We start from the raw sequence: 20,537 nt of genomic DNA, 5'->3' as shown, positions 1-20,537 counted from the left end.
GACCATCAACAAATTTCAGGCTTGGCTTATGTAGTCCCATCATGAGATGGGACTGAGTCCATATCAAGAGCCAAGGGACCCCAATTTGATAGAGTCCCTACTAGATCTGTAAGGGGCTGTGTGGAAAAGTGGAGGAAGGGTGCCCAGGTGCTGTTGAGCACTTAGACTACAATTCCCATCACTCACAGTCAGTATAATGAATGATCAGGGATTATGTGGGTTATAGTCCAAACACATCTGGGGACCCAAGGTTATTATCTGGAGATAAAAGGTTGTATTCAGTGTAGCACTGAGCAAATTGTTCCATTGGGATACAGCAAACCCCCCATTTATGTGCATTCAATATGTGTGCGACTGCGCATACGCGCATTGCACCAAACCTGGATGTGACCCCAAAAGTCACAAAAACATCACAAATGGGGGCAGAACTGGGCAGGGCAGGGATGGAACAGGGCATTTGAAGGCTTTTTCAATGATGTTTCAAATATACGTGATTTCACTGATGTGCACGATGTCTCAGAACGTAACCCATAGGTAAGTGGGGTTGTTGCCTGTATTTTTTTTCCTTGCTCAATGGAACAACCTCCCCCTCACCTTCCCCCATAAGTTATGGGTGTTCCCCCAACCCTCTAGAGCATATTTGGGAGGTGGTGTGGGACTCATGCAGGGGAAGAAAGCATTGTGCTTGTGCAAAAATGTATCTGAATACCACCCAAGGCATCCCCCACCACCTCCACCCTCACCCAGTCCTCTGCAGTACTTAGTTGCAGTAGCCACTGAGACATGTGGGCCACGTTGGAAGCAGCTCAGGAGAAACCTGTGTGCTGTTTCCATCTGCTTAGACCTTCTGGTGAAACCTGTGCTTCTACTATGCCCCAATGCTCACCTTGCCCCATGCCAACAATCACCATCCGCTAAGGCACAGCATGTGGGTTGCGATGCATTACAGGTGCATGAAAAACACAAAAGATGAGATTTCCAGATGAATATGGGAAGCTACCTTGTGTTGAATTAAACATGGAGTCCATCTAGCCCACTTCTACTCCAGGGATGGAAAACCTGGTGCCTATGTAGACTGCTATTCCCATCAACCCCCATCCAGCATGAACAATGATCAGGCACAATGGGAGTTGTAGTCCAACCACATACTCTTCCCTTGTCTATTTCAGTAGCTCTTTGCAGTCTCTGGTGGGCGAATATCACAGAATCACAGAGTTGGAAACGGCATCTAGTCCAACCCGCAGCAATGCAGGAATCCTGATCACAGCCATCCCTGGGTGGACTCAAACCACCAACCTTCTGGTTAACATAACAATGGGCAGACGCACTGACCCATTGTGATACTGGGCATCTCTACCAACTATGCTACCCTATATCCTTTTAACTGGAGATGCTACAGATGAAAGCATGAGAACTTCCTCTGAGCTACGGCCCCTCTAAATGACCACACAAATATTTTTAGTTATTGCACCAGATTATTTGAGAATTATGCATTACACCTTTGGGATACTTTGCCATGCAAATACTCTTAAAACATTCCTGTAGACTGTTGCATTCCAAGATCTGTTATTCCACACTTGATAGCAAATAGAACTGAGAACATGCCAGGATGATGATGGTATTCTCAAATTCTCCTAGAGACAAATTGACTTGGAGGTGGGAATTGCATTTATATTATTGTAGTTCTCTGACTATGTATTCTGCAGGGTTCATGCATTTAATAATGCTTCTTAAAGGTGTAAAAATATTGACAGATTGATCTTTAACAACATTTGCGAAAATTCATCCACAGGTGAATTGGAACTGATCCCGCCAAAATTAAACCTTTTTTTAAAATAGTTTAAATTGGAGAGGTTTTAACATGTGGTATAGTGGAATTTTCAGACTGAAACCAAATAGGCTAGTGAAGAAACTGGTTCTTTATTTTGGCACCAAAAGAAGCACCTCCCGTTACCATGAAACAATGAACGCAGCACCATGCAAGCTGGATTCTTTTGCAAACTGGACCTTGCATCTGACCACTAAACTCTCTTGACTGATACTTGCCCTACCAGAAGCCGCTTAAAGGAGGATAGAAGGTCTCACTAACTTGTAGTCCAAGGAAATGGAAGAGGTTTAATGGAAGGCAGGGGCCAGTTTAGGAGGTGGGGGAGAGAAATGCACAAGGAGGCTAAGCTCCAAAGCTGCATACTAACTGGGAGATGAAAGAGCTAGAGGCCTTCTGAAGTACGTGCTGTCTCGATGATTATGGGGGTGAGGGAAGGGTGAGGCCCAGCCCCTAGTAAACTACAAGATGGCAAAGTGATTCTAAGAACAACAGAGCAGTGTTCATGGAGAAAAGCTAGTCTGCCTACGCCAAGAAAATCTCCCGGTGCTGTTTTTAAAAAGCCTCTTTATTTCCAGTATCAAAACAGTACATTAAAATAGATGCCAAGAGCCAAGCAATCATTAAAAATAAACCATCGGTGACGTGTAGCGTGCAGTGAAAACATTGCTCACTGCTGCAGCAGCGAGGCTGCAAGCTGGTTCTCCCAAGACGCATTCACTAGCCGCGCCTGATGGCAAGACAATAGCCCTCAGAGGCAGCCATTCACTTGCCCAGGAACTACAACAAGCAGGTGATTTCAATATTGGAGCTGGATCACAGGAGATTTTTTTTTGTTTTTTAAGATGTAGGTGTGGAATTTCGAGTGTTATCTTTGATGTTAGGCATGCATTGGGAGATGCTTATTGTCAAAGATTTAGTGCAGTCTGGAGAGATGGGCTCTCTGCAACAGGGTTTCTTGGAGTGGGCTTCCCTGATAGCACTAGGTCAGGGGTCTGCAACCCGCGGCTCCGGAGCCGCATGTGGCTCTTTTACATCTTTGCCACGGCTCCGGGGCGGATACTAGCGAGGGGAGGAGGCGCATTGTGCGCCCCGACACTCCCCACTGTGGCGGGCGCTGTACTGGCTGTGACGTCGCATGGGGGCGGTGCGTGCGTTAGTCACGCACCGTCCTGACGTCACCTTCCCGCCCGCTGTCAGATCGCGGCTCCGGAGATATATTTGTTTTAAATGTCGCAATGGTTTTGCGGCTCCCAGTTGTTGTTTTTTCTTCGGAAACGGGTCCAAGTGGCTCTTTTTGTCTTAAAGGTTGCAGACCCCTGCGCTAGGTTCTTACCTAGGGGTGGTAACGCCCTGGCAAGGGATGAAAGAGGAAGGAGGAATATGCATCTTGCCTATTCTTGCTGCATTGGCACCACAATTCTGTCAGAAAATATTTTGATGAGCCTTAGGCAATAGCAACATACGGCAATGACTTTTCAAACTATGATCTATGGTACGTGGGGTTCATCAGTGGCTCAATGGGATTTCTCAGTCAGAAGATCAGGAGAAACAGCTTGACTACCACTGCCTGTCTTCTCCTGGGCTAGACCCCTTCACAGGAGTTCCGAGTCTACTCTTGGTTCACATGGGGCCATAGTGAGGACCCACCAGTGCCAATGGCCACTAGCCACCAGGACTATTATGGTTGGTAAATGCTCATCTGTGTTTGCCTGTAGAAAGATATTGGACCTTAAAAGATCCCTGCTATTAGGGCAAGGTGTCTGCTCTTCACCCTGTGAAGTGTTAAACCTTTGGGATGGAATAGGCAAAGAACTGGACTTGGAAATAGCCACACTTAGGCTGCAATTCTACATCTACTCTTCTAGGAGTAAACCCAACTGAACTCAACAAGACTTGCTTCTGAGTTGTCTTGTATGGGGTAGCAAGGTGAGTTAAAAGTCTTTCACTTTATGAAATGAATGCCTGAAAACCAGAGCAACTATGATCAGCCTGATTTCTCCCCTTTTCCGAGAGGATCATGAGGCCAATTGCTGCTGAACAACTGAGACCCACACTGCCTTCCTTTCCAATATCATTCACAAAACCCTCTTTACAAAACGGATGTTTAAAAATCCAGTGCATAGACTGCCTGAGGTTTGGTTTGAAGACAGCCTTGCTTTGGGTGAATTATCAACTTTGCAGCATCCAGAAGCAGCCCCTCCCCCACCAATGAATGTCCTGTACAGTTAAATAAATGGGAGGTAATGGGTGGGCAGATAGGAGTGGTGGGCGGTTGGAGGGGGGTTGGGGGGAGAGAAATGCTGTTGGTTGCACTTAGAGGGTTTTTTCTTTTTTTAATGAGATAATAGGACTGTAGCAATTTCCCCTGCTTGGTTTCCATGGCAGAGAGAGCCCTCACAGATGCGTAAGATTTACAGGTCCCTGAGAATCTCCCTGAGGCACAGGATGTGTTGCTAAATCTGTGTAAATGGGATGTGAGTTGGACAGCCCAAGCTGGTGATGACTGGGGATTTCGGCAACACAGCTGTAGTCCAGGTTTGCAGAGGAACAGTCAGGGAAGCTGAAGAGTGAGTCAGCCTCGGGCATATTTCCCAGGTAATTTTCTTCCACTTCGCTTGGACTCCCTTGCAGAACTGGAGGTCCATAATGAGGACTGTCTCCTTGCAGAGAAAGGGGGCCATACTCCAAGGAGATGGACGCTAAGGAGCTGTCAAAGAGAGGGTCTGTATAACTATATACCCCACCCTGGGCCTTGCTACATGAACTTGGTGTGGCCAAATCATACTCAGCCTCCATTGGACTGAAATAGTCACTCACTTGAGGACTTTTGCTCGGGGACTTCCCAATGGTCCCCTTGACCCTGCTGTCTTTCTTATACTTCATCCTTCTGTTCTGGAACCAGATCTTGATTTGCCTCTCAGAGAGCCTCAGAAGCCGGGCCATTTCCAGCCTGCGGGGCCGGCAGAGGTATCTATTAAAATGGAACTCCTTCTCCAGTTCCACCAGCTGCGTTTGGGTGTAGGCTGTGCGGACCCTCTTGGATGAGGAGAGACTTGGTGGAGAGGAGCTGGGGTCTAAATGAAGAAAATGGAAAAAGTCAATTCAGCTTGGTTCTTAATGACTTTGCAAGGAATAGATGTATTGCCTCACAAAATATTGTACCTGGGAGAATAATAATAATAATAATAATAATAATAATAATAATAATAATAATGTATAGCGTACATCAGAGGTGGGGAACTTGTGGTCCTCCTGATGTTGCTGGACTACAAGTCCCAACATCTCTATCATTCACCTTGCTGGCTGAGGCTGATGGGAGTTGGAGTCTGATGACATCTGGAAGGCCACAGATTCTCTACCCCAATGTACAAGCATGCATGTTATGTGTGGCTCAAACTCAGAGAGATGTTAGAGCTGAACCAAAACAACTCACAGATTTTGGCAAATGTGTTCAGTTGTGTTGCCCTTTCTTGGTGGTCCCACCCTCACTTCCACAAGGCACCTGGCAATAAATGTTTGCTTATTTTACCCTCAGTGAGTGACATCACACAACCCAATCTGATTGACTGGATAGTGTTGAATGTTACATCACGCTGGTAATTGTGTAATCTGTGACTGAGTTGGATCACTGATGTAATTCATACAAGATGGAAGAAAAGGAAGAGGTCAGAGTGGTAAAAGTGGTAAAAGTGCCACCCCCACCCCCACCCCCCCAAAAACTCAAGAGAAATAATGGCAACTTAATTGGAAAATGTGAGTATTTATGTTCCCCCATAATTGCTAGTTTCCACTAAAAATTGGAAACTGGAGAATATTTGGTTCAGCTCAGTAACATTCTGCATTCTTTGAAAGTCAGTTTGGAGGGTTTGTGTTTCCATTTGCAAAGAATGGAAATGTTCTGATCCGTTTTATTCTATGATATGCTATTATGTTTGTGTATCTATTTGTCTCTACGTCCAGTTGAATAATTATTTGTCTTTCTATATATGTCTATATCCTTCCTACGCTAATGGATTAATCTAAATGAAAACCTAATGTTTATTTAATAAGACATATGGCTATTCTCATAATACTGGGAGGTTGGGGTTGGCAAAGGACCTATAAAGAATATATTAGAGCAACTTCTAAAAGAAAAATTATATATAATTCTTACCGAGTTCCTCAACTGGAAGCCTAGTTGCTCCTATTATCCCAATATAAAATGGGATATAAAGATAAGCAAATAAAAAGTATAGAAGTACTTTGTAAGTTATTGTCCAGAAATTGCTCTGAAGACACATGTTGTGGTTCAACTGGTAAAGTTAAGAGTTTCTGGCCTTAAGCAGTCTCTGGACGGAAGACCACCAGAGAACCCTCCATAATGTGTGCTCAGTTCCTTGGAGGAAGGACATGGTATAAATTAAAGTACCGCATGGTGTAAGCTAAAGTACTGCATGTGAACACATTTGAAAGTACAAGGAAAGCTATAGCCTAGATCCATGGTAGCCAATGATGTGCATTCCAGATGCTGCTCTTTGGCTACAACTCCCATCATCCCTGACCATTGCTGTCTGGGACTGGTGGGTGTCTATCAACCTCAGGAGAGCACCATGTTGGCTACCATTGGATAGATGCACATTGGAATCAAGCATGGGAGATGACAGATAAAGCAAGGTACCTGAAGATGGAAGGTTGTTCTTCTGCTTGCTGCTGTGTCTTGTTTCTTTCATCCAAGGGAAGACTTGTTTTGGTAAATGGCTAACATGTGCCTTGCTAGTGCCATTGGTAACCAATGGAGGATGTTGCAATTTTGAGGTCTGATCATTGGTGTTCCCTAGAGACGCCTGTTTGGTGCCTTTTTGGCCTGTTGGAGACCTTGTGGATGTTTCTGGCTCCTGGTGTGCCAGTGGAGCTGGAAATTCTTGCTGACTAAAGGAATCCCTTCTAATGGGATCTTGGTCCAAACTGCTTTCTGAGGAATCCTGGTCATCTTCATGAAGAGCTTTTTGCATTTCCTGTTCTTGTCTGACTGAAGGGGCAGGGAAGGAGACAGATACCTTGAAATGAATGTGAAAGGAATCCAGACAGAGCTCCAGTTATTACCACTGAGGAAGGATCCTCCTCACCCATGTGTTCCAAAAGCTAAAGAGAAACATCCGAAGTAAACATGCCCACATCTCAAAGCAAAAACATTTACCGACCATTCTGGCCTCTGTCCAGAAAAAGGAACCCACCAAAAAAAGAGAGAGCAAGAATCATGAACTTTAAACAAAGAGAGTCTTTTGAGTTTCAACATGTTTAGAGTTGAAACTATTTTGCTCTCGGAAATTATCCTCCGCAAACATTGTCAAGTATACACCAGATATTTAATGTCTGTATTTGCCGAAGTTGATTTTAATATTTGACAGCGTTTGACTGCTGATACATAGTGGTTTTAGTGCTTTGACAGTATTTGATAAGTGAAACACCAAAACAACAATATTTGGAGAAATCTTTACCAGCGGTCGCTACCGTCAGTCATATGGATAAGATCAAATATTTGTTGTTCAATATGGACAGGTCTGTGATGTTTAATACAGCTAAAAGCCCCTTAACTTAAACAAGGTGATATGGCTTCCCTCAAGATCTAACTTTCAGCTTTTTATGTATGTTTTATTTATTGTATAAGCTAAGATTTATTTTTATGTATAATTTTATATATCATTTATGTTAATATGTTTCTGTTTGGTTGCCTTATTAATGAATTTGAAAACTGACCCACAGTTATGTCTGGTCTTATATTGTGTTTGAGAAACAGCATAATATACCTAACTAGTAGTTAGAATGATACTTAATTATTGAACAAGTGGCCCATACAACAAGATTGTATTCCTGAAGGAGCGTATCCACCCCCATCGTTCAGCCCGGACACTGAGATCCAGCACCGAGGGCCTTCTGGTGGTTCCCTCACTGTGAGAAGCAAAGTTACAGGAACCAGGCAGAGGGCCTTCTCGGTAGTGGCACCCGCCCTGTGGAACGCCCTCCCATCAGATGTCAAAGAGAAAAACAACTACCAGACTTTTAGAAGACATCTGAAGGCAGCCCTGTTTAGGGAAGCTTTTAATGTTTAAAGCTGTATTGGTTTTAACACTTGATTGGGAGCTGCCCAGAGTGGCTGGGGAAACTCAGACAGATGGGTGGGGTATAAATAATAAGTTGTTGTTGCTGTTGCTGCTGCTGCTGCTGCTGCAGTGTATTATTGCAGTGTGAAGTGCTCCAGTTCAGTGTCTCGGCCAACACACCATGCATTCTCTCAGAATGCTCCATAAAATTCTTTTTTCCCCTCCAGTCTTCTGGAGCCCTCTCCAATATTCTGTGGCCATTGAGCATGTTCATTCCTGAATGGGTTGTTTGGGGGCTCCTTTTCCTTAGGAGTCGTCTCCCCCCCCCCAAAAAAAATGACCCCACTTCTGAAAACCTTGGAGTTTCCTCTGAGCATGGCATTATCTTTCTCTTGTGTATAGGCGATGCCTATACATAAGAATAGATGCTAGGAGAATAAGTCTTAGTATTTATTATTATATATGATAGTATATATGATCGAATCCCCGCGGCGGGGTGCGCTCCTGTTGCTCGGTCCCAGCGCCTGCCAACCTAGCAGTTCGAAAGCACCCCCGGGTGCAAGTAGATAAATAGGGACCGCTTTATAGCGGGAAGGTAAACGGCGTTTCCGTGTGCGGCTCTGGCTCGCCAGAGCAGCGATGTCACGCTGGCCACATGACCCGGAAGTGTCTCCGGACAGCGCTGGCCCCCGGCCTCTTGAGTGAGATGGGCGCACAACCCTAGAGTCTGGCAAGACTGGCCCGTATGGGCAGGGGTACCTTTACCTTTACCTTTATGATAGTTGTCAGGGGTTCAGGGAGAGAGGCGCAGATGAGGGAGGAGACTGAGAGCGAGGGAGAAGGATCCCAGGGCGACGAGGAAGAAGATGACAACGAGTCAAGGGGTTCCATGAGTCTCTCCAGTGAATCGGAGGATTCCCAAAAGGGAGCGCCCCTGGTCAGGCCAAGGGGAGCCACAGGGGGGAGTAGTCAGGAGCAGGGCAGCAGCAGGGGAACCCCCAGTGGGAGTTGGAGATCTGGACCGGCTTCTCCGCCGGAACGGAGTGAAGGGGGTGGAGTTCCCAGTGTGTCAGACGGAGCAGAACAGGAAGCAGAGAGGGGAAGGAGATCGGGGCAAGACGTCCTGCCGGAAGGGGCGGAGAGTAGTACCGAGAGCAGTGTAACTGTCAAAAGGAAGGTCAGAAGCAGCGTACGCGCGCCAAGTTCAAATGTGGAGGCGCGCGGAAGTGAGGAGAGCCCGGAGGAGGAGCCTGGTCCCAAAGCACGGAGGAGGGGGGAGCAGGCGTCAGAGGATTCAGCCTCTGGGGAATCCCGGAGGGAGGGAACCCAGGGGGGCAGAAAGACCCTGCGGAAAAGGAAGGAGAGGAAGAGGTGGTCCAGCGCAAGCCTCTTAAACTGGTGTAGAGGCGGGACTGATTCAGAAGGGACTTCAGCGGTCTAAGCCTAACAGACGTGGGGTCACGCGCCTCGGATGTGGAGCTAACAATGTTCTTCAATAAAAGCTTTTGTACATAAGCTGGACTTGGCGTTGGTCTCTTGTGAGCTGGGACCTTGGGTGGCCCTGACAATAGTATTTGATAGTTGGAGGTTATGATATTATTTTACAGTTTACTGTCAAAGTCAAAACAAATCAAATCAAGAGATGCCACTAAATCCACAGCTCTCATATTTGGAGAGGAAGATTCCACATTCAGAGCTGAGATTTCATGAACAACATTTGACGTTCTGGGGAATTTTGAATATTTAATTTCAATTCCCAAGCTTGTTCTGTCACCTTTATTAATGGTGGTCAAAAGCAAGCATGCTAAAATGATGCCAATGAAGAGATCAAAAAGTATAACTGGGAGAGGGGAGGGAGGACTCTTTGGTGTTTATTGGTTTGTGCATAAATGATAATTATTTAATAAGCAGCATTTGGGTGAGGTAGAGTATAATTGGGAGATGAGCTCCCAAACCCTTACACTAATAACAACCTTTATCCATCACCAATCCAGTGTATGTACATTTATGTGCATATATACACATGGATGCAGTCTTCTGCTGGATATAAGGAGAAATATCTCCTCTCACGGATGTAGTAGCCACATGTACAGATAACAACTCTGTTTAAATAGGTCCTCTGTTTAAAAAGCTGTCTGGTCCAAGTGTGGTTTAAAGGTAAAGAACCATAATAAGAACACAGTGCCGCCTGATGCTGACTATAAGGACAAATATATTCCCTTCACTTTGGGCAGATAATCTCTCCAAAGCACAGAGGAGGTGATAGATACAATGCTAAGCCTTAGCTGTGTTGGGGTGGGGTGGAAGAGTACACAATAGCCCTACAGCAATTCTGTATCCAGAAATCGTACAACAGGGGATACCGTAAGTATCCACTGCTGTAAGAGCAATGGAAGTGGGTGGTAAGCAGCAAAAAAAATTCAGAAGCAGTAGTGCGGGGTTTCAATTATAAACACACTTACAAAGAAGTGCTATTAAATACAGTGGGACATATTTCTGAGTCAATGTGCATCACATTGTGATGCCATTATCTTTAAATTTAAGTTACTCAGGCTGCAATCTGGTACACACTCACCTGAGAGCAAGGGCTACTGAATTCAACAGGGCTTGCTTCTGATTAGCCATGTACATTGTCACTGTATTAAATAACCTGAGCAAATTTAAAAAAAAAAAACTAATACAAGATAAGTATTAGTGCCAATTGCCCTAATGTTTGCCCGCCACCCTTGTTTCGTTGCATTCATTTCCTGGATTGCTGGAGGTCAGGAAAAGGTTCACTTCTTACTGATTTTGATATAGTGTTGCTTGCATGCTTTCCCTTATATCTCATGCTAGAGCATGGGTAGGCAAACTAAGGCCCAGGGGCCGAATCCAGCCCAATAGCCTTCTAAATCCAGCCCGCAGACGGTCCGGAAATTAGTGTGTTTTTACATGAGTAGAATGTCTACTTTTATTTAAAATGCATCTCTGGGTTATTTGTGGGGCATAGGAATTCGTTCATTCCCCCCCCCAAAAAAATATAGTCCGCCACCCCCCCACAAGATTTGAGGGACAGTGGACTGGCCCCCTGCTGAAAAAGTTTGCTGACCCGTGAGCTAGAGCCTACTGTTCTTTTTTAATATTGAAAAGTTGGAATAATCAAGGGATGTATCCTAAACATTTCCTGAGCAAGTCTCTCTATAGTACTGCTCTGTGGTCTGCTTTGAAATATCAAAACCTGAGTGTTGGGGAAACCTGTCTTTGCAGTTCATGCCACTTAAAGATGCCTTCCCTGCTCACCATATATCCCCCAGTCCTACCCAGAGATTTGTAAGCCTAGGTCTGAATCCCATTGAAATGCATCTTGTCATAGCTCGCAATATTGTCCACAACACCTTCTGCCAGCCCTTTGGTGATCCATCTAAAATAACCCTACACAGAGAGCAAGAGTGCTGCTCATTGCTTCTGTTATTATGTTCCTCAGGAACCCTGGAATCAATTCCTTAACTCTTTCGTTACTGAAGAAGTGCTGCATCTAATTTCAGTGAATGAGGGATTCACCTGAAAGCACAGGTGGGGAACCTTCAGCCTGCCATAGATTGCTGGACTCCAACTTCCATGAACCCCTGTCTGCATGGACAGGGATGATGGGAGTTGTAGTCCAACACCATCTCGAGGGTCACAAATTCTCCACCCATGCCCTAAAGATTGATAGCTACTTCACATCTTACACAGGGGTTCATCCATGTTTACCAATAAGTGTACATGTGACAAAGGGATAGCTCATTCGGTAGAGCATAAAATTCTTCATCCCAGGGTTATGGCTTGAAGCCCTACAGTGGGCAAAAGATTTCTGCATTGCAGGGAGGTGTACTAGATTTCCCTCATGGTCCCTTCCAACTCTACAATTCTATGATTTTATGAAGGAACTGTAGGCCATCAAGGTTCCCTGAAGAAGGTACATTTGCACATGTATTTGTCACATTCACATTTCTAAGATAAAGGTAAAGGGACCCCTGATCGTTAGGTCCAGTTGCGGACGACTCTGGGGTTGCGGTGCTCATCCAGCTTTACTGGCTGAGGGAGCCGGTGTATAGCTTCCAGGTCATGTGGCCAGCATGACTAAGCCGCTTCTGGCGAACCAAAGCAGCGCACGGAAATGCCGTTTACCTTCCCGCCAGAGCGGTACCTATTTATCTACTTGTACTTCATGCTTTCAAACTGCTAGGTTGGCAGGAGCTGGGACAGAGAAACGGGAGCTCACCCCGTCACAGGGATTCGAACTGCCGACCTTTTGATCAGCAAGGTCTAGGCTCTGTGGTTTAACACACAGTGCCACCCGCGTCCCTCTCACATTTCTAAACATATGCTCAAAACATTTTGGTGCACATCTAAAAATATAAAGGTGAAGTGGTTTGGGGAGGCACGTCATAGTACCATCGGTGACAAAAATCTGTTTAGCTTCCAATGAGGATTGGGCCATGGATTTGTGCAAAAGCAATGACTAATCAAAGGCAGGTGGTGTGTCTGTATAATCCCACTAGCATAGGAAATGCTGCATGGCAGCAGAATGGTGATTGCACTGCAGAGAGGTCTGTATTTCATAATTGCTATTGATGCCTAAGTTAGAAGTAATGGCTTGTTTCATGTAAAAAAAAAAAAACAGTACTGGAATTATTTGTGGAATAAATATTTGGCTTGCCATCAATACGGTATCTATTTATATTAAATTTACCCAGCGCAAATAGATGAAAATAAGCCAGCAGCTTTTCCTAACATCTCTCCCCCCCCAACTCCGTGACCTGAAGAGTAAAGGTCTATATAAGTTCCGCAGCGGGGAGTTTTTATTTAAAATAAAGCAATATTCTCCTGGAAGAGACAAGCAGAGTCTATTGGGAAAATCATTGGCCTGTAGAAATGGTGGCAGGCATACAAAAGAGCTCAGAAAGGTGTATTGGATTTAGCAAGAGCAATGGGAGCTAATGATATTAAGTTGGCTGGTAAGCTATGTGAACAGCTGTAACCTCACTGATGGAAATGAATGGGCCATCGATACGCTGTCCTCAGACAAATTCATAGGCAGAGCAGTGTGTGCTGTGCCCTGGGGGTGGGGGTGGGGAATCTGTAGCAAAGTAACCCCAATTTTGCTCCAAGGAAAACTGCTTCCCTTATATTTATTTATTTTGCATAATTTATTTGATTTAAATAAAGGGGAAGGGCACAGAACTATGCAATATTAAAGCCCAGATCATGATCCTATCAGCTGCCTCTCTAGCGTTGCTTACTCAGTTTCAGTCCTATTCACCCCAGTCATGAGGGATAGAAACATGGTTTGTTTTCTAAAATGAAAACAGAGATTCCCAGCAGGTTGTGTTCTGCGCTCAATTCTGTGCTTTTGTTAACTAGCCGAATACACACAAGTCTTGCACACAAGCTGACTGCCTGCTGAAGTCCAAGGGCATTTTTAAAACCACAGGTGGATAAATGAGTTTACATACACTGTGTTTTGCCCATCATCATCACAAGCAGTGTGTGAGAATCCGAGCTTTTAAAATGTCACAGGTCAACTTGATGTGCCTCTACCTATGTATATTACATCTTAGAGGACAGCGGCTGTATTAAAGTTGTGTGTGATAGCTGATTTATGATAGCACCCTGCTTACTTATGAGGGGTGCAAAAAGTAGCTGTGACTAAGGTACCATTATAAGGACTGACAAACTTGAATCTCATTGATTACAGTTTGACTTTTGCTGGCTTGCACTAGAATAATTGCATTATTTTTACATGTGTGATATTGATATAGATAGTGCTATTTTTCTAGAAAAATAGGTGCTGGAACTCACTATGAATGCCTCCCTTGTTCTCTTATTATGGCAATGGCGCCCACTTGAGAGGTGCCCTGGAGAGATAGATAGATAGATAGATAGATAGATAGATAGATAGATAGATAGATGATAGATAGATAGATAGATAGATAGATAGATAGATAGATAGATAGATAGATAGATAGATAGATGATAGATATAGATAGATAGATAGATAGATAGATAGATAGATAGATAGATAGATGATAGATAGATAGATAGATAGATAGATAGATAGATAGATATAGATATAGACAGATAGGAGAGAGAGAGAGAGAGAGAGAGAGAGAGAGAGAGAGAGAGAGAGAGAGAGATATGACAGAGATAGAGTCTAGCAGTTCTGGGTGAATAATATTCTCATCACAATATATTCATTAGCTAGGCACTTAGGACTGGGGAGCACTTAAAAGTTGTAATCCCCTTAGCAGATATTTCAAAAGCCCAACTAAGATAGTTATCATTCACTTAAAAAAAACATGTTTTACCTATAGAAACATACAGGGAAACTATGTAGGTTTTTTTCTATAAAGTATAAAGTAAACCTGCTTCCCTGTTCCAAAGTTCTGGCCAGTGAGTACAAAGTTTGTCAAGCACTTGGCGATTAAAAAAAGAAAAGAAAAGTTTTATTTAAGTGTAATACTATTTTATTCAAAACATTTATAACATCAAGGCTGCAATCCTACACACCCTTATTTAGGAGTATGGCCTGCTAAACTGAATGTGGTTTACTTCTAAGTTATAATGGGGTTATAATGGCTATTATTAAGAGATATTTTAAAATTAATTGCATTGATGTTTTTGCTGTTCCTCACTGACTTACAGGGCTCACTAGTGTAGCCTCCCATTCCAAAATGTTGGGCAAGAAGGAGACAGGCCTGCCTGGGAGTCACACTGATTTTAAGGAGAACTTAAATTCCAAGTATAATGTTAACAGGAAAACAGTGGTAGCCTTAAGGACTGTCCATCATAAAGCCAGCCGCAGCTTTAAACTCTGTCCTCGCCTTGCTGTGCTGTGCTCTTTATCAGCCAATACAAAACCCCCCTTTTCATCACAACTTTTCTGCCTGTTGCTCCATTGCCATATTTTATGGAAGGTACCTAAGGAGGGTTGTTGCTGTTGTTGTTTTACTACAGTAGGTGGGACTTTTGTCACTAGCTTGAGAGGGTACCGTTTTGTTTTGCTTTGCTTTTTCTTGGTTAAAAAACAGCCAAGAAAATCTGGATCAAATCTTATTCAACCATCCAAGCAGTAGCATGCTGATCCTGCTAAATCCTTGATGCGGGGGGGGGGGGGGGGCTTGCCATAGGTTACTCAAGGGTATGGGACTCAAAAGTAGTCACCTTATTCTGTTTTATATATCTCTTTAGTGGATCTTATAAGAAGTGCTGGGCATTTAAAAATAACATGATTCAAACTAAATTCGTTGACTCTTTTTCAAAAAAAATCAGAATTGGATTAAAAACCAACATCCTCCCCAACCCTCACATTGTAATGGCTCTGCTATTACATATATTTATCATTAACAGCTCCATCCACAATTAATTTTAGAGGAACAATGTGAGGGTTAGGGAGGATGTTGGTTTTTAATCCAATTCTGATTTTTTTTTGAAAAAGAGTCAACGAATTTAGTTTGAATCATGGCTCTGCAGTTAATCATTCTGCTATTTCTATGTCATGTCTCTCAAGTTTCAGGACAGGGAAGCAGAACTTGTAATTCTTGAGGTCAGTAGTGCCTGGATTTGAAGCCATTAGCTATATTTATTTCTTAAAGGTCTGAGTCACATGGTCCACCCAAATCTATCTGTCCAGCAGTCTGTATTCAATACCTAGGTAGACGTCTCTGGAAACTCAGAAGCAAGGCACGATGGCAGGCGTGGTCAACCCTTGTTCTTTGTTCCCACCTACTGATAGTCGCAGACAGACTTCCTCTTGACATGGCAACAACTTTTAGCTACCACACCTGCCCTCCATGAACTTGTCTAATCTTTTCTGAAAGCCAACTGAGCTAATGGCCATCTCACCATCTTGTGGCAGTGAGTTCCACATGTTAATTGGAAATTGCGGGAAGAAGTAGCCCTTTTCGGACCCCCTGAAATAGCTACCCCGTGGCCCTTGCCTTCAAAGAATCACCATGCTTTTGATTTCAAGGGAACACATTTTTAATCATCTTCATCCCTGCACGAAATTTCAGGCTACCAGTGAAATGATCGGGAAGATCCATACATCCTAATGTATGCATCATTTTTTTCCCTCCCACCCCCTTACATAAACACACGGTTTTGAGAAATATTTGCATTTCTGCTACTGAAAGCTGATTTTTTTTATTTGTTTGTTTGTTGTTTTGTTTTTTGCAAATTAATAGAGACAGACTAATTTTTACAAACTAAATGACTTCATTTTAGTTTGCCTTTTTGAAACTATTTCGGCAGGGGAGGTCTCTTCTTGCTTATAAGCGCACGGTCTACAACTTTTCTTTTTCGTATGTCGACTTTTGCGGGCATCCCGGACAGTTAGGTGATGATTTAAAATAAGGCGTTGTAAATGGGGTATTATACCCACCTACGCGGCTCCTCTCCTCACTCACCGATCCAGGATCCCATTCCAAATCCTTTCTTTACACGCAAGAGTTCGTTACAGAATCCAGTTCATCTCACTTCCCTGTCTCAGTACTTAGCGCGCTGACAAAACTTAGTTTAATGGGAATGGGTGGGAAATACCTATTTTTTTAAAAGAATATATTTTGTTTTAATGAAACACAGTTTTATATCAGGCTTTTACTTTGGTTTTGTTTTCCTGTTCTATTTGTTGATGAGTTTCAGTTCTAGAACTGATAAGCATTTGGGGGGGGGGGGGGACGGTGGTTGAGTCTGCATGGCTTCGATAGAACTACTCGGAGTCTTACGCATTCGCATAAACGCAAGAAGCTTTTGCTAAGAGATTGTGTGTGTGTGTGGACGCACGTGTTGGCATACCCTTATCGGTATTTGGTACCGAGTCACCACAAGCATCTATCCACTCAGTCATTCCCACCCCCACCCCCCACTACAAATCTCATGGCCAACCCGGGGGGGGGGCGGATATATATAGAGCACAATCCAACAAAGTATTGAAGCTGGAAGGCTGGGTTGCCAGAAATCAACGCTGGTTTCCATGAGGCTAAGCGCGTTTAATTCTGAGCTGGGCTGTGGCCGTTCTGTTTAGGAACCGAGTTCATTTTGTTGAGATGACTGCCCCGATGCTAAACTTAGAAGTAAAAGTCCCACTGATAACTGTGCAAAAAGGGACTTACTTCCAAGCAAATGCATGTTTTAAGGTGGTCGTGACTGACAGCTGCCCATCATTCAAATGGATTGGATGTTCAAATGGATTGGATGGCCCAACTATTGAGAAGCAGGCTGGATGAAACATATATCAACGGGAATTTGCACTTGGAAGTAGGGTCCGTTGAAATCAAGGCTGCAATCAAGCCTTAGACACGAGTCCCGTTGGAATCCACAGGACCGTTAGTTCCCAAGCAAATGTACGGAAGGAGCCCAGCGCTAAAGTCGCAGGTTAATTTAGCTGTGGACGAAATTAAGGAAATGCCACCGAACTGACGCACTGAAGGTTGGGGGATTTAGTTCTGGCCTGAAATTCAGGTCCATCTTAAACCATTTTTCCTCTAGAGAAGTTTCAACGGGACTTGCTTGCAAACGGTTTCAAACGTAGTTATATCTGACTGCCTCCTTCTATACCCCCCAAAACCAAAATATGTGATTATTATAAAGGAGACTTTTTTCTTTTCTTTTTTGGGGTACTGCGGGTAATTTATGCTATTTTGAACCTTGGTTTGAGGGGTAACCCCCTGGTTTCTCTGCAGCATAAACTACGCGATAAAACAAAACAGAAACAAAACAAACAAAACAAAAACTTTCGCTCTCTGGGAAATTAGCATGATATTATCAGTCCCATAATGCTTTATCTTGTAGAGAAATATGGGCATCCCACAGTCCCATACAGTAGGCAATGGGCTCCTCGTTTATCTATTTATTATTTAGCTATTTCGGTCCATTCATTTCAAGAGAATGCTGTAGGCTTGAGGGTACTTGGCAGGCAAGTCACGTTATGCAAATCTAGGCTTGATGATTCTGCAGTATCCCTTAAAAAACACACCCAAAAAACCACGCCACCACTATTGCTTGTATATTTAACGATTTTTTTTAAAGGGGGGGGGTCGTCTCAACAGCATTTAGGGTGGAAGGGTAAGGGAGGGCAGAACCAATAATGCAATATCTCCCCCCACCCACCCCAGAAGAAGAAAGGAGTCCTAATTTCTCTGAGATTTAACACGATGCGAGTTAGAACCGGCTCCTTCCATATTCGCCTCGCAGACCCCCGCCCCAATCCAGATTAGCAACAAAGAAAGATCGGGTGGGGAAAGGAGGGTGATGAAAGTGGTGGGGTTGGGGGATTTTTTTTGTGTGCTTCTAAGCCCCTCTTCTCCTTTTGTTTGAAGACCCTCGTGTGGTCGCGCTCCGTGTGTTGTTACAGATACACACACGCACATATTAAATGCAAATATTATACATTATTATATGTGCCTGTCACGCAACCCCCACGCGCACCTACACAAATATATATATTTATATATAGTATCTATAATCAATTAGATCCCTGATTCCTGCTCATCCAAAAGCAAATCGGGGTGTTGATTTTTTTTTTTTAAGGTTCAATTATAAACGATTTTGCACTAGAGAAGATGAGAGAGAGAGAGAGAGAGAGAGAGAGAGAGAGAGAGAGAGAGAGAGAAGCATTTGGAATAGTCACACTTGTCAAGTGAGACCATCTTTTAGCTCTCAGAAGCAGCAAATCCATGTGAACTCTGGGTGAACCAAGATTGAAGCAATAAATCATCGCTACAAAAGCCGGCTGCTGCATACGAGTTCCAGACCCCTTACCTTTAACGCTTTCACGGGCGAAGACTGAAAAGCAGAGCTACAAAAGTTCACATCTCTACGCGTAGCCTAAACAAGGAGGGGGGAGGGGGGACTGTGCATCTAGGGGGCTAGGCGGGGAGGGAGGCTTTTTTTTTAGGGGGAGGGGGTCGTTGTTGAAGAGTAGGGGTGGTATTGGCTTAATAGTAGCAGATTATGCTGCTTTGAGTGGTGGTTAGGAGCGGTGGGGTAAGGAGGGGAGGGCTCGGTGCTCGGAAGGGAGACGGGGACGTAATCGAACGTCATTCAACAAAGACAAGGGACGAGAAAGAATCGGATGGGGGATGCGGGGCGCGGGGAGGGAGGGAGAGAAGAGGCCGATTAAGGGAAAGGAAACCGGACAGCATACGTGAATCTGGGGGAGGGGGGGAGATTGCACCATTTCCCCCCATTTTTAAAAAAATGGAAATACATGGAGAAAATCTTGATGGGCCCATTCACGGTTCGCAGGGCATCAAGGCCGCCATCCTATGCGGTGGGAGCAAGCACGGCTGATTCCTGGAGGACTTCCTTCCGAGGAAACATGCCGGTGCAACACACACACACCCCGGAATTGTAGCACAGTTTCGTGGGGGGGGGGGGTGTTGAATCTATGTCCGGAGAAGAGCCTGGCGGTCTGCCCCAACTCACAAGGACTTCCCTTACATATATCATATAGGCGATCTTGTGCATATGTTTCCCCGCTCAAATAAATAGATAAATCCCACACACACCAAGTGACTCCCCCGTTTGAAACTAACGCACAGCTAAGGAGATTTGGGGTGAGGGTGGTGTGTGGGAGAGGAAAAGTTTCACACACACGCAGGCTCGCGCGCGCACACATCTCTATAGTTGACTAATCTATTATGACAAACAATATGATGGATATAGTTTATGTTAATCGCCATGCCCTTTCCTCTAGAATTTAACTGTAAGTTAATGGACACCGGAAACTAGAATTCTACATGGCTTGCTAATGGGTTTAGATATTAGCAAGTTCTAACGATGCATACAAATGCACTTGTCTCTGTAGGCTGTCTTAAGATTTATGGCTCTTTTGCCTTCTGTAGCTGTAAACAAGGGGGGGGGGGGAGAGAAGAGAAAGAGAGAGAAAGGGGAAAGAAATCCCAGCCCCTGTGCAATTTAGCACCTCCAAGGAGCCGTTTCTTTCACTTTCTTCCTTTATTTAAAGAAATACCCCAGGTTGTGGGAGGGAGTTTTGACTCGGTCTGCAACTTTCCTCGCCCCCCCTCCCTACTAAAATGCTCGTCTGTTGGGCTTCATTATGTTCTTACGTTCCCCTTGCCCACGCTTCCATCAAGGGGGACAAGGCACTGAAACCCACTTAGAAAGTCATAATGGCCATAATAAAGACTCCGCTGCAAACGGGCTTTCGACTCCTACACGACGGCGATGAAGGATGATTGTGGGTCCAGGTTCTACCGGGGTGGGGGTGGGGGTGAGGAGCGGTTGTTAGAGAGGAAAGTTTCGGGGAGGGTGGGAAGAAAAAGACCCCCCCCTTAAAACACATAACAACAACTACTGCAACAATAACAAGCCGACACTGCAAACTCTAACAAAGGAACAATGAAGCTTTGCATCTCGTGGTGTTTTGGGGTGGGGTGGTGGAGTTAAGAATGTAACTTTGTATGATTTAAACCGCCCCCCTCCCTTCCCGATTCATTTCTGTTGGGTGTCTTCCACAGGACCCGAAACCACGAAGATCTCGCTTAGTTTGGCTGGGGAAGGAAGAGGAGGAGGAGGAGGAGGAAGAGAAGAAGAAGAACGCCGTGTGTGTACCCAAAGGAAAAAATATGCTGGGGTGTCTCTGT

At 44.3% G+C, this 20,537-nt stretch overlaps 2 protein-coding genes across 5 annotated transcripts in view; both read right to left on the bottom strand.

The window, feature by feature from the left end:
- The window catches only part of LOC114593076 (uncharacterized), a 126,069-nt gene that overhangs the window by 30,511 nt on the left and 75,021 nt on the right, over positions 1 to 20,537 (bottom strand). The gene's annotated exons all lie outside the window — the stretch shown is intronic.
- On the bottom strand, positions 2,376 to 18,770 carry LOC114592811 (homeobox protein Hox-D3-like). Its single transcript, XM_077923860.1, has 3 exons — positions 18,691 to 18,770; positions 6,486 to 6,864; positions 2,376 to 4,902 (listed from the first exon to the last, which is right to left on the bottom strand). Exons 2-3 carry the CDS (start codon positions 6,817 to 6,819, stop codon positions 4,223 to 4,225), a joined length of 1,014 nt encoding a protein of 337 aa, XP_077779986.1. The 5' UTR covers positions 6,820 to 6,864; positions 18,691 to 18,770; the 3' UTR covers positions 2,376 to 4,222.

This window comes from Podarcis muralis, chromosome 2 (assembly GCF_964188315.1).
Source record: "Podarcis muralis chromosome 2, rPodMur119.hap1.1, whole genome shotgun sequence".
Classification (NCBI taxonomy): domain Eukaryota; kingdom Metazoa; phylum Chordata; class Lepidosauria; order Squamata; family Lacertidae; genus Podarcis; species Podarcis muralis.
This window is presented reverse-complemented; position numbering and strand designations above follow the sequence as displayed.